General features: G+C 32.7%; 1 protein-coding gene across 1 annotated transcript; it reads right to left on the reverse strand.

Moving 5' to 3' along the window:
* LOC123211965 (kinesin-like protein KIN-UA) lies at positions 1–12,610 on the reverse strand. Its single transcript, XM_044630957.1, has 19 exons — positions 12,319–12,610; positions 11,285–11,385; positions 11,071–11,193; positions 10,532–10,717; positions 10,103–10,324; positions 9,854–10,010; positions 9,014–9,163; positions 7,968–8,056; positions 7,512–7,715; positions 6,832–6,966; positions 5,726–5,860; positions 5,475–5,606; positions 1,784–1,922; positions 1,573–1,665; positions 1,301–1,426; positions 1,069–1,194; positions 787–930; positions 540–668; positions 1–458 (listed from the first exon to the last, which is right to left on the reverse strand). Exons 1-19 carry the CDS (start codon positions 12,488–12,490, stop codon positions 298–300), a joined length of 2,724 nt encoding a protein of 907 aa, XP_044486892.1. The 5' UTR covers positions 12,491–12,610; the 3' UTR covers positions 1–297.
* Positions 12,611–13,270: the final 660 nt, after the last annotated feature.

Consider the following 13,270-nt stretch of genomic DNA (forward strand, 5'->3'; position numbering starts at 1 on the left):
TCAAACAAATCAAACCCTTACAACTTCATTGTTAATTGAATTTATTTCTTTACAAGGCAACCATTTTTTCTACCCACTAAATACATAGATATACAAATCAATTTGTGCATAAATAATAACCTACACAGGGAGTTATTACAACAAATTCAGTCTCCGTGTATTCTCTGCTTCTACATACTACAAACTGCTACTAAAGCACCTAACCACTTTATACCAAAACTTCAAGAGAAACACCTCTGTGTATGCCTGCTTGTTTGTCTTCATGGAATTTCTTTATGCTATTACTCTCTCTTCACCTCAATAATTTATATGAAGTCGCTTCATTTCAGCTTTGAAAGCAGGGCTGGAAACCAGGGTCCGATGAGCAAGAGTCCTTATGTCTTCTCGCGAACAATCTCGTGAGATGCGAACTAGCTCCCACAAGGCACCTCCACTAATCATGTCTTTTGCATTCACTTCTGTAATGGAGTATATTTAAGCCTCCTTATCATGCCATAAAATGGGATTTCAATTTGATACTATAAAAGAGAAAACCTCACCGTGTTGTGCTAAGTGGCAGAGTGCAAGCTCAATATGGCGCCTGATTGGAGAGGCTTCATTGTTAGCATTCTGTACAATCCATGGAAGTGCACCATCATCAATCAGAAAAGACCTTCCACTTTTAGTTCCTGTCACATTTACAAAATAAGTCAACTCAGACAAAAAGATTGGATATCATCAAACATATGGTGGCATACAACAAAGCTTTGGACAAAAACAAAAATTATTTACTCTAAGCTAATTAACCTTGAGTTGAGGCTCTTGACTCGCATTTTGCAAAGTTTGCTATCCCACGAGCAACCTGTGCAAGTACATCAGGATGTCCACATCTGACCATCCCAAGCAAAGCTTTGATACCTCCTTCAGCTCTTAACTTTAACTGCAGCTTATCTATAACAGCAGTTCACCCAGTAAACGCTCATCTTTTAAACTCAAAAGACCACACAATGATCCATGACATAGAAAAATTCCTGTCACAGTTTTAAGCTGAAAAAGCAGCCCAGATGAATTTTAGGTCAAGCAATTTACCATTGCCACACAGATTCGCGATGGCTCCAGCAACCATTCGGAGGGTTTGAGGTTCCTCGGCATTGGCTGCTGTCATTGACAACAAAGTAATGCCCCCTTGAGACATTATGAGTTCTTGGTTGGTTTCTGACAGGAAAAAATTTCATTAGAGGTTCACGAAATCAAAGTTGAAACAATTCATGAACAACTTGTGAAAGGCACGCATAGACTATGATAAAACAATTTAAATCACCATTCATTGCAAGATTGGCTATTGCACCAGCTGCAACCCTATGTATGGTCTCATCCTCAGAACTTCTAAGTAGAATCAACAAGGATGAAAGACCACCTGCTTCTACAATCTTCTCCTGATTTGATTCTGCACATCAACGAAAATGGTTATACTTCATAAGAACTATGTGTTAAGAAAATTGAAGTGATTGCTGTTGAAGGGATTATCCAACAGAAAAGTATTACAAGGTTTTATAACTCAAATATGAGTTGTAGAGATAAGTATAAAGGCACCTTCAGCAGCAAGATTTGCTACCACTTTCACAGCATGAATTCGAACATCAGCGTCTTCAGCTTCCAGTAATGACAAGATCTTATGCAATCCCACTGTAGGAATATCAGATTTTATAAGTAAAAGAGAACACAGAAAAACTAAAAGATGAATTTATATTATTGAATCTGCCTAGCAAGCCCAAAAAAAAAAAATAGAGTCCAGGCAGTAAACCTTGTTCAAAGAGTTTGGCTATTGAGGCCTTTTCACCATTTCCTGAATCTTGGAGTTGTGTCTGCCTAACTTGATTCATTAGAGAATCGAAGCTACCGGGAATTTTGTCCGATCCACTCCTGTCAAGCCTTTTTCTAGTCTAAAAAAGGGTACATATAAGTCTAAATTAGATCTCAAATGATGTAAAGAGTAGATATGTGAGCCATGGGCATGTTTTATCTTAAAAAATGATAGAAAATGTAATGAACAATGAAACAAAGTATATTATTAATAGAAGAGATCAAAAAGCATATATGTAAGTGAACTACTGCAGAACTGACAGCTTGTATTCGGATAATTAGTTTTAAGACTTATCTTCATTGTTAGATAAGTTTGATCTTGCTTAGATAAAATCTTATTTGATTTTGATCACTCATAGATTTATGTTCAGAGATTATAAATAGGCCTTGATATACATCATTTTAAATGGGTCTTCATTCCCACCTTCAGGAGAGATGAGGAAGTATCAAAAGACCTCAGAGTTTTGAGAAAGTAATAAAAACACTCCTGAAAAATACTAACACCCCTAAAAAACATTGTTGTCATGACTCATTTCTTCAAGTCAACATAGTCAAATGAAGTAAAGTTAATCTTCTCTCTTTCTTCCCTAATCTCTTTTTTCACTCAATCACAAACAAATATTAGACACCCTAGATCTCTCTTTCTTCCTTTTTCTTTCCTTTCTCTAACCTTCTTCTTCCTAAATCTTCTCCCTTTAAACAACAAAAATGCAACTTAGATGCACTTCTTGGGATTGAGAAGGTCACCAGTGAGGGGGAGCATGGGCTGCCACTGTGGAAGGTTGTTAGCAAATGGCAGCCACATTAGGGCGTGAGCAAGTTGTGACAAGGCATCCTGTTTAGTCACGACCTATGAAGATTACATTAAATTAGTGTTGGAAATTTGTTTAGCTGGTCATGTTAGCTGTTTTGTTGTTGGGTACTCAGTGTTATACAGGTGCGTGTTCGGAGGGCTAGTGGTGGCATTGGCAGTGGTGAGAGTCTGGAGGGGTGAGATGTTGACTTATTGGACGGGTGAAGATCAATTGAAGAGTGGTGAGTAGGGATATCAATGGGGCAGGTTGTCTTGGATACTAAGAAATTCATGCCCATGCCCAAATCTTTATGAATATCCAAATCCACCGAATGATCCATTCTAAAAAAAAAGGGCTGGTTTGGGTTTGAATCATTTTTTTAGTGAAAAACCTTGGGTCCCCACTTGACCTATTTTTCATACAAAAAATAACTCAAATCTAACAGGGCAAAATTTACCCCAAAAAAATTCTAACACAGCAAAAATTCATTATTTTTTAGAATAAACTAATCAAAACAATAAATAATAATATTATCTAATACAAAATTTATATATACAAAGTTTAATAATTCTACCATAAAATTATCCAAAATTAGAAGTTCAAAGTCTAAAATTGCGTGACTTTAAGCTTCAAACCATGTTTTTAGTATCTTACAATACAATACGAGTGAAAAACAATACGTATTCTAATGCATATCAAATTAGTACAATACAGTAGACATATCGAAAGATACAATACATATTACTAATACAAATCAATACATATTTTAGCGATTGATGACATTGTAAGGGTATATCAAATTTTCAAAAAGTGTTTAAGATATTTTTCCAGATGATGATGTGATAATCAGAGTTTTTATCGTTTTATTAATATTTCATTATTTTATTTTTAATAAGACGTATTATATAATAAAAAAAATTAGATTTTCGATACATAATACGATACATGATTCAACTACCATACATCAAACACCACAAGTAAACCTAAAACAATTTAATTACATAGTTTATTTTTTAATTGCAAGTGAAGAAGATGAAAATAAATTAGTTTTTATATAAATTAATGAATAAATTATGGAATTTATTTTTAAAAAAGGTGAATAATAAGATCTTTTATAAATAGTATCTATAATTTATATTTTATATGCAATTATTTGTTAATAGTTATGCATATTTGGGCAGAATGAGGCATCTTAGGATCAAAATTATTATTCCCAAATCCGCCTCACCCCAACACTTTTGCCAACCATATCTAGCCCATTAAGGTTAGGCTCTTTAGAGCCCCAAACTCATGGGCCAGTACAACACCCCCGGTAGTGGGTTAACTTGAAAGATTATTATTTTAATTGTTGTTAGATTTGAACTTTTGCTTTTAAATATTTATTATTATTTTATGGGTTGCGGATCTGAGTAAACTTCTTCTCTTATATAAGTGCATTGTTTTACTGTTATAACCCTTTTGTATAAAAAATAAAAATAATAAAACCATAAACTGTGTTAAAAAACGGCACATGTTTATAAGAAAAAAAAACTTAATTTTCAATATGAGAAAAACAAAAGTACAAGAAAATGCAAGTAATTTAATTTGGTAAGAAAAAATGAAAGAACAAAGTATAAAAAAGTATTTTATTTAGGTTAAAAAAGAGTAAAAATAAATAATAAATTAATTTGGAAAAAGATAGAGAAAAGACCTTCAGACAAAAAAAAGTAACTTAGTTTGGTAAGAAAATAAAATAAAAGAAATGAAGGTATTAAAAAATATATTTTATCAAACAAAGTGAAAGAAAATGGCAAATCTGTCAGTTTCGCTAGAGGTGTTTCTATTACTGTCCCATAACGGGGGCAATTGTACTTTCTTATCTCTTGAAGGGTGAGGGGAAAAAACCTTTTCAAATGGTGAATATGAATAAAATTGCTTGAATTTGAACTTAATCCTTTTGAAACTCAAGAATTTTGACAAACAAATTATAACATAATGTGATTTGATAATTTTGAATTAAAGATAAAATAATATCATATCACATGATCATCATCAATACCTAAATTAGTACTCATTATATATGCATATAACATTGCTCTTTGACCAATTGTAATTTATATATTCCCCTAAGTCAACAGAATTTGGATGGAAACAGGGTTATGTGAATGCCCCATTAGTTCAAGCTTGAACACATTCAGTTATGGCTATCAATTTGAAGCTTTCAGTGCCACATGAAGCTTTCTATATGAGTGTTCTACAATATTTTGGCAACAGAAACTTCTAGAAGCCATAGTTTCAATCAAAATTTGATTTTTAGAACAGTAGATCATGTTATCAAATAGCCAATTTGGGTAAATACTATGTGTACAACTTTGTGTACAAACAATGACATATTATCATGTGATTAAATATTATTTTATCTCTAATTTAAAACTACTTAATCACATGATGATATGTCATTGATTGCGCATATAATACTACTCAAAGTAGCTTGTCAATCGTGACTACACCTTCTGTCGCAGAGAAATTATCACTCCAATTATCAAGATAGAAGAGTTTCTCTCATAATCAAATATAGGCCATTTCTTTCTAAGAGATCAGATAAAAATATCTTCAAATTTTCAATAGACCCTAAGTTGTTTTTGGTAATTTATTCATTAAGCATCCAATTTCAATTAAACTCTGTCAAAAACCATTAAATGAACTCCAAACAATTAAGGAGCTTGACCATCTACCTAATATACTACTTGGTTAGTAAGATGGAGAAATAATTAAAGAATAAGGGAAAAAAATGGAAAGATGGCATGAAAAATATGAACAAAGCAACCTCCAATATACTAAAAGATAAATAGAACATACCTCATCAGCTTCAAAACTTATGTGCAACAATTGACTTTGTAGTTGTGCTATCTCCTCTTCAAGTTTCTTTTTCTGATGTGCCTCATCTTCCAGCATCTTGCGAAGTTTTAAGATCTCAGTATTTCCTAATGCCTAGTGCAAAGAAGTATAGATCATATGTAACAATACCACATATGTGAAAAGATGGCTTGTAGGACAGTGACAAAAGGAGATGAAAGCTGAATAAGAAATACATTAGGCATAAAAGATACCTCTGATCTTTTCCATTGAGCTACTTGGCTCTTGAGATTATTAAGTTCCTCTTCTGCAGCCTTCCTTGATTGGGTTTCTTTCATAAGTAGTTTTTTCACCTCCACAAGTTCCTCAGCAACAGACACAGTGGAACCCTATGTAATGGAACAAATAATGGTTGGAGGCAAATTAAGAGACAGCTCATCAAGTAATGTATTAATAATATTGGAGGAAAAGAATAAGAAAACACAAAAATGGGACTGAAATAGGGTCCACTTGACTGAGTAGAGCAGTAGCACAGTATAGCATCCAGAGTTTGAGAGAGAGATCACAGGACTAGTTCTTCAAATGAACAAGCAGTAGATCAGTAGGCTGAAACTTAACATAATCAGCAGCATCTGGAAACAGAAATGCTAATTTAAAGACTTTCCAGAAAGTCTATAAATGTTCCTATAGTTTTGGTCCTTACCATGTATGCATAAAATAGTACAGAACTAATGTCTAGAGGAATACCCACATTTGTAAACAAGCTGAAGTTGATGCTTATACCAATCTTCACAGCATTAACTATTCATTTATCAAACTTCCAATACCAACAATGATGATACTAAAGTTATAAAATGCTTTCATGTTGTGGTGGCTCATTTAGATAAAGACTTGTAGCAATGATTGGTATATAGGAGGGTTGAGCTAAAGATTAATCTATATTACAGAACTGCATACAACAATTTTGAGTTCCAATATTTGTTAACCAATATAATCACATTGAGGATTTTCTATTGTTTCACCTTTCATAACAGTGGAAAATCTACCTAGAAAAATGCATCTATTACCTGCGAAAAATATTATTATTCGAGAGTACAGAGAGCAATACAAGAAACCAAGGGCTGAAAGGCACACAATGAATATAATTCTCCTAAATGAGGTAAGAGAATGATAAAGAAACAGAATATGGCATTTTATAGTTTATATTTAAAAATTATACAAACCCATTAATTTATGGTAGTCTTGCAAATTCCATGTATGGAAATTATATGGCACAAAGAAAAGAATGGTAATGAAATTACACTATTTTATATTACCTACACAGCATAATAATAATGACATATAGTTTATTCAGTTTTACCCTGTCAGTTGATGTACCATCTTTGGATCCAATGATGATTGTTTCACTGCCTTGCTTTTGCTGATTCATCAACCATTTTTCCTCAAGCTTCTTTATTGATTCCATATAGTCCTCCTGATATTTCAATCTTTCTTTCTGAAAAGTGGAAAAAGGATTTAAACAAGCATTAAATCAGGTATCAATCTAACTCATCAATTGGATCAGCATTTCAAAGAAGTTTGATGATCAAACTAGAAAAATTTTAAAACCAAATTGTTATCGCAAACAGTAATATGAATAGTAACCAACAACAGTATTGTAAATAGTGCTAGATTGAGTAACCCAACTGAGTTCAAAGAGGAGAGTTAAGAAGAACTAGGAAATCAAAGGGCATAGAATAAGAGAAGTTGAGAGCATAAATGGACCAGAAAAATATAAAAGGCTCCAAAGACTACCAGCAATACTTTCCATTGCACCAAAACAACTTCATTGTTGCAAGACCATGGTTGTAACACTAGGCTTACAAGAGGATATTTTATTCCCATGCTGTACATTCTACATTAATTTACACGGTAAACCATAAGCCTATGACAAAGGTTCTCTCTCTTTCTCTTACAAAGGTTCTATTGTTTTCTCTCACTTCTCTCTCTCAAAGCATAAGCAAAATTTATGTTAGAGATGATACCCATACAAGTACATACCTCCAATGCATGTTCATAATTTCTTTCAGCCTCAGAAATTCGACTTTCAGCTTCCAAAGTGATTCTTTCAATTTCATCCTCAAATGCTTTCTGCTGCCTTTCCTGTTCTGCAATTAGTTTGTCGAGTTGTATGTCTAGCCTTCTGGACAAACTTTTGTAATCAAACTCTTCCTTCAGTTTTAACATATTTTCCACCTTCATAGCCTGTAACAGATACAAGAATTTGATATTCTCAGAGCAAAAATAAGACATGATTAATGAACTATTTATATCATATTGTAACAAATATGATAGAAAAAAACTCAATGCTGCCATATTTTCAACCAATCTTGGAGCAAAAACATTGGCTGTGAATCAGATATGTTAAATGATGTTACAGGAAAAACTGTAGAAATAAACATATTACAACCACAGCAACAATTTCAGAAAGGCATCTTCAGATTATAAGTAACCCACCCTCTGTCCAAACATTATAGTACTGGCTGTCTCGCCTCGATGACGTGGAGATGGACCAATGGTAATAACAAGTGAAGTTCTGGCTGTGCCTGTTCAAGATAACATCAGGAAACACTTGTCACCATGTAAAAATCTAACTGTCCTTTACTCTTTAACACTCTTTTATGAAAGCAAGTACCAATAAAGAGTAAAATACAGACACCAATCTAATAGACTACCTACAACAAAAAGCCTGCAAATACCAAGAAAAAAGGTAATCAATGAATCAGTCTTAAGCACAATTATTATAAATCCACCAAATGGCCTCTCTCTAAAATATAAAATACAGAAACAATCGGCATGATAAAATAAGCCTAGTTAACAGGATTATGAACTTTAAGCAACAGATCTTGAGAATATGTTTGCTTATAAAAGAGTGTCATTGTTGTGAAACCAGCTTGAAGTGTGATTGAACTAGAATTAACTGAAATTCGAATTGAATAATATGAATATTTTATAGACAGAAGGAAAAAGATTACAATTACAAATATCCTAATATCTCTGGCACTCAGCCAAGAGATTACTGGTGGTGCTCCACCTGCCAAAATACTACGCTAAACTTAAATTCTCAAATGTTATCCTCCCCAACACCCTAAATTTATATATTAAAAAAACCTAACCCTAATTAGACTCCTAAACCTAACTGTAATATTATTTAATATAAATACTAATTCCTAACAAACTAATATTCCTAAGCGGTAATATATTCTTAGTAATATTTCTAATTAAAAACTAATATCCAAAATTACTAATAATCAACAATTATTAATACAATTTATCATCCTATTTCTTATATCACTCAATGAAAATGAAGCACAAGTTCCAGTGCTATATAAGCCATCAAAATTCCATTTAGAGATATGGTCAAAGAGAGTCAGACTCAGAACATTCTCATCTAGAACTAACAAGTAGGCATTTAGTCTACAAAAATTGTTTTGACCAATAAGTTCAATACTTTAGTTTTGCAGTTGAAACTAACAAAAAAAAATGTTTTCCATTAAACTCACCTCCAAATGAATCCCGAAGCAATCTAGTAAGCTTCGAATCTCTAACTGGAACATGTGCACTACCTTCTGCCAAGGCATTAATGCACTTCCCTAATGCACTCAAGGAGAGATTGATAGATTTAGCTTCCTCAAGTGTATGCCCCTCACTCCCTGCAGCACAATGAAACTGATTAGATACATAATTAATTATTCTAGTACTCATAAATGCTTCTCTTGAAACAGTACTAACAATCACACCCAATTACTTAGCATATACTACTCCATTTAGAGATACTTTCCCCATTTAATTTATGACTAAAATCCAAAATACAATGTGCTCAAAACAATAAGCAAACAAGAATTTGTTCTACATAATAAGTTAATCCTTGTAGCTGAGATTACAGCACATTAGTATTAATTAGATTTGTATAGATGCTTTTTTGGAAGAGAGTAGATAATAGCACCTTGTCACTGAAATATTCTTTATATTTACCAAAGCTACAGCAGCAAAGGATGCCATCACAACCTAACCTATGAAATTTATAAAACTATTTTATCAACAAAATACTACATACAGAAGCTCAAAGAACAAATCTACTTTTATATTTTAATTGAAACATATTTTTCAGTTAAACTATTGATTCATTAGACATAATCTGCAAGCCTACATGTCCTTCCAAGTATGATTTTACTACACATAAAAATAAAAGTAAAATAACTAAGACAAACATGTGGAACAATAGAACAAGGAGTTTTTCCATATAGAAAAAGAACAGGATAATAAAACACAGCACAGTAAATGATCACTCGGTCAAAACAAAAAACAGGTAAAGGAATTAATTTTCATCAGTCAATGCAAACCTGATTTATCAATTCGTTCTGAACCGGCAAGATCTACAACAACTAGTTTTCCTTTTCGGACAATAGGAGGCTTAAGTGTTTTAATAATGTGGTTATTGTTACCATTTTCACCTGAAGGCATCATACCTCTTCCCTCAATAGATCGCTTTACATGTACCTAAGCATTAGAGACACATATCATTGCTCCAATAAAGATAACAAAAGTTCAGTCAACTGCCTATGTGGAATCATTAAAATCAATAAACTTACCATCAAAATAGCGTGACTACGGGATGATTCAGTATTCAATCTTGTATTTGCAGCAAAGCGGTGGGCTTCTCCTAATTTTAATAATTCCACAAAACTCTGTTGGTCTCTAATTTCAACCAAGGTAGCCCCAGGTAGTGAAACATCTCCATTTTTTGGGTCTTCCACGATAGCAATGTTATCATTAGTAGGATCAAGAAGGTCTTGTATAGTCTCCATATAAAGCTGCATGTATTTCAGAACAATCATATTACAAGAATTATGAGATCTGCAATGATTCTGGGAAAAAAAAAAAAAAAGAGGTTTAACTTGTTCTTCAGACAAAATAAATCAATAACATAAATCTAAAAAGGATCCCAGATCAAAAATATTTGAATTATTAACAAATTACTAAATAAAAAATATCAAATATCTGTAAGAAAAGCCAAGAACCTGGAAGTAGCAGACAGTGACAGAATCAGTCTCCAAAGAAACATCTGCTAATATATGCTCCATAGCGCGCACCATTATTCCACGAGTACTTGGATCTTCTTCTCCAAGTCGTCCAAGAGTATATGTTTTACCAGTACCAGTTTGTCCATACGCCATGACTGTTCCATTGTAACCATCCAGAACACTCTACAGAAGAAAATAGTGACGGTACATCACAATAGGAGGCAGCCCACAAAAAAAATGAAGAGAACAGAGTATTATTCAAAGTCACATAAACAAAAATTATCTTTGGGAATCTAAGAAATTCCCAAAGAATATTGACCATTTGAGCAGAGTATCATACAAACTTGGAATTTTTTTCCCCAAACTTGTTCCATTACAGTTAATTATAAATGCACCATCCACAATCATAACCTAAAGTGACAAAAGCCCACACTATCAAACTGCTCAAAGATAATTAATTATAGATTAATAACTCTCATATTAAGAACCGAAAAAAAAAAATTCAAACAGAAAGTAGATCTTTGACATAGGAAAACCTCAACAACAGGCTTCGCAGCAACTTCATAAACACGTTTTTGTGAAGCAAACTCAGTAAGCACTTCATCAAACTCATAGGTCTCGGCATCCCAATTGTTTTTCCGTAGTTTCAATCTTTTAAGCTGAAAAAGAGCACATTAAGTACATGTTACATGCCCTGAGATTTCTACTAAATAGTTAATCACAGATATCTACACGAAATAAATTTGATACCTCAGGCTGTAATTCAACACAATCAGCAAAATCAGCATCTGCCACCATTTCATCGGCATTACGGCATCTCAATCTTACAGCGACCCGAACCCTCCCAGAAACTACAAACAACAATAGCATAATTACAATACATATACACAACATTGGAGACTCCTAACAATCAATGACAAGAAAAAAGAGCTGCCCTACTAACCCTGTCTTAGTAACTCTAAAAATAAATGTGTGGCTATTAATATGGTAAAGACAAACATCTGTGGTTATCAAAAATTTTCCCCAAATCTTTCAACATTTTTGTTTTATGGCAATTGAAGAATATAATTGAATTTAATTGTCAATGACGAGTCAATTCTTTACTCTAAATCATGTTCCTTTTATTGATCTTCACACCGTTGTAATGAAGATGGTGATAATGTACCAACAAAGCTTAAGATAAATAAATAGAACTTTAAATATCTAATTAAAACAGCATAGACAACTCTAAAACCGCATGTGATGGCACCAAATGAGCCATACAATTGCAGTTGTCTGTCTTCAGGAAAAAAATTAGAATATATCATCTTGAATCCAACACAATCGCAATTCCAAAACTTCAATGACATACCATAAAACATAGCTTGGACAAAAACTCTTTCCAGTATTTATCTCACCACCTAGTCTACAATCGTTTGAACCCTAGGTCTAAACTTTCATCCCCGTGTAAACTAAAGCTGAACATTTTTACTCCAAATTGATAATATGCTTACGTTGCATCAACATCCAAATTTGTAAACAATTCAATTTGCAGGAAACATCCAAAAACGCGTTATATATCTTAAAAATAAATAAATGAATGAATCAAATATGATATTGAATCATTCAATGAACAAAATGGAAGTAACACAACAGAAGCATTTCATCATTTTCAAGATAATAAATAAAAATGTAAACTCGAGAAAATCGAAAACTAACAAAATGTCTTCATCAGTTTCAGAAACAATAACAAAAATTAAATGTGCACAGATCTTCAATTGAAAGAAACTATAGAACAATCCAACCTCCAGCAACATCCTTTGAGGCGGCGGTGGCGAGAGATGGACTGCTCTTGCGGAGGCCAGAAGGAGGGAAGGACTTGGCCTTGGGTTTGGTGTTTGAATTGACAGAAAGTGGTCTCTCTGCCTTGTTGAGAGAGCTCCTGTGAGTGGTACCGTTTCTGTAATTATTAGCCATTCTATGAGCCGAAAGAGCTTCCTCAGTGGTACATTCTTGTATTTTGTAAGAAATATTTGATACAATTGTGTTCGAGGCGCAACAAAATTTCAAGTTACAGAGAAAGAGAAAGCGACACTGCGCGTTATGTGTTTTTAGTTCTAAGTCATGACTGAAAGTGGGTCAAAAATCGTGAGAGTGGGTCCCGGAATTAACTCTCTTTTTAACTTTCATTTACTTAAATACCCTTACATAAACAATTTCTGGTTAATAAATTGTTTGAAATGTGGAAGGCTAAAGGAGTTTATATTTTTGAAAGACATTATAAAATAGTAGAGTCAATTGCCTTTTCCCAACCAAGGTTTGGTTTAAAAACCTTTTCCACCCTTACTTTGCAAAAATAACATTTTCCCACTCAAACTTAAGCTATGTTATAAAAACTAATGACGTAAGGATTAAATAATAATTTTAATATTTATAAATTTTAAAAATAAAAAACAATAAATTCATATCAAACTCAACATTTTAAATATGATAATTTAATATTTAAAAAATATTGTTATATTTCATTCAATTCTGTCTGGGGTAACATCATTTTTTAAACTCTTAAAGGCAAAAAATATGTCAAAATTTTCTAAAATACTAACCCTCTAAAATTTTTATGAAGACTCATGATTTTTTTTTAATATACAATTATACAACAAAAACACTCCTATTTATAAAAAAGTATAAAGAAAAGATGAAAGTAAAAAAAAAAAAAGAAAAGAAAAAAAGTGATTTTTTATATAACTTATATATTTA

The sequence above is a fragment of the Mangifera indica genome, chromosome 3 (assembly GCF_011075055.1).
Source record: "Mangifera indica cultivar Alphonso chromosome 3, CATAS_Mindica_2.1, whole genome shotgun sequence".
Taxonomy (NCBI): domain Eukaryota; kingdom Viridiplantae; phylum Streptophyta; class Magnoliopsida; order Sapindales; family Anacardiaceae; genus Mangifera; species Mangifera indica.

Coding starts and splice junctions, on each gene's coding strand:
- LOC123211965 (XM_044630957.1), bottom strand. CDS start 12,490: ATGGCTAATAATTACAGAAACGGTACCACTCACAGGAGCTCTCTCAAC. Junction 10,325..10,531: donor TCACTGTCTGCTACTTCCAG/GTTCTTGGCTTT, acceptor AAATACATGCAG/CTTTATATGGAGACTATACA. Junction 669..786: donor GTCAAGAGCCTCAACTCAAG/GTTAATTAGCTT, acceptor TAAATGTGACAG/GAACTAAAAGTGGAAGGTCT.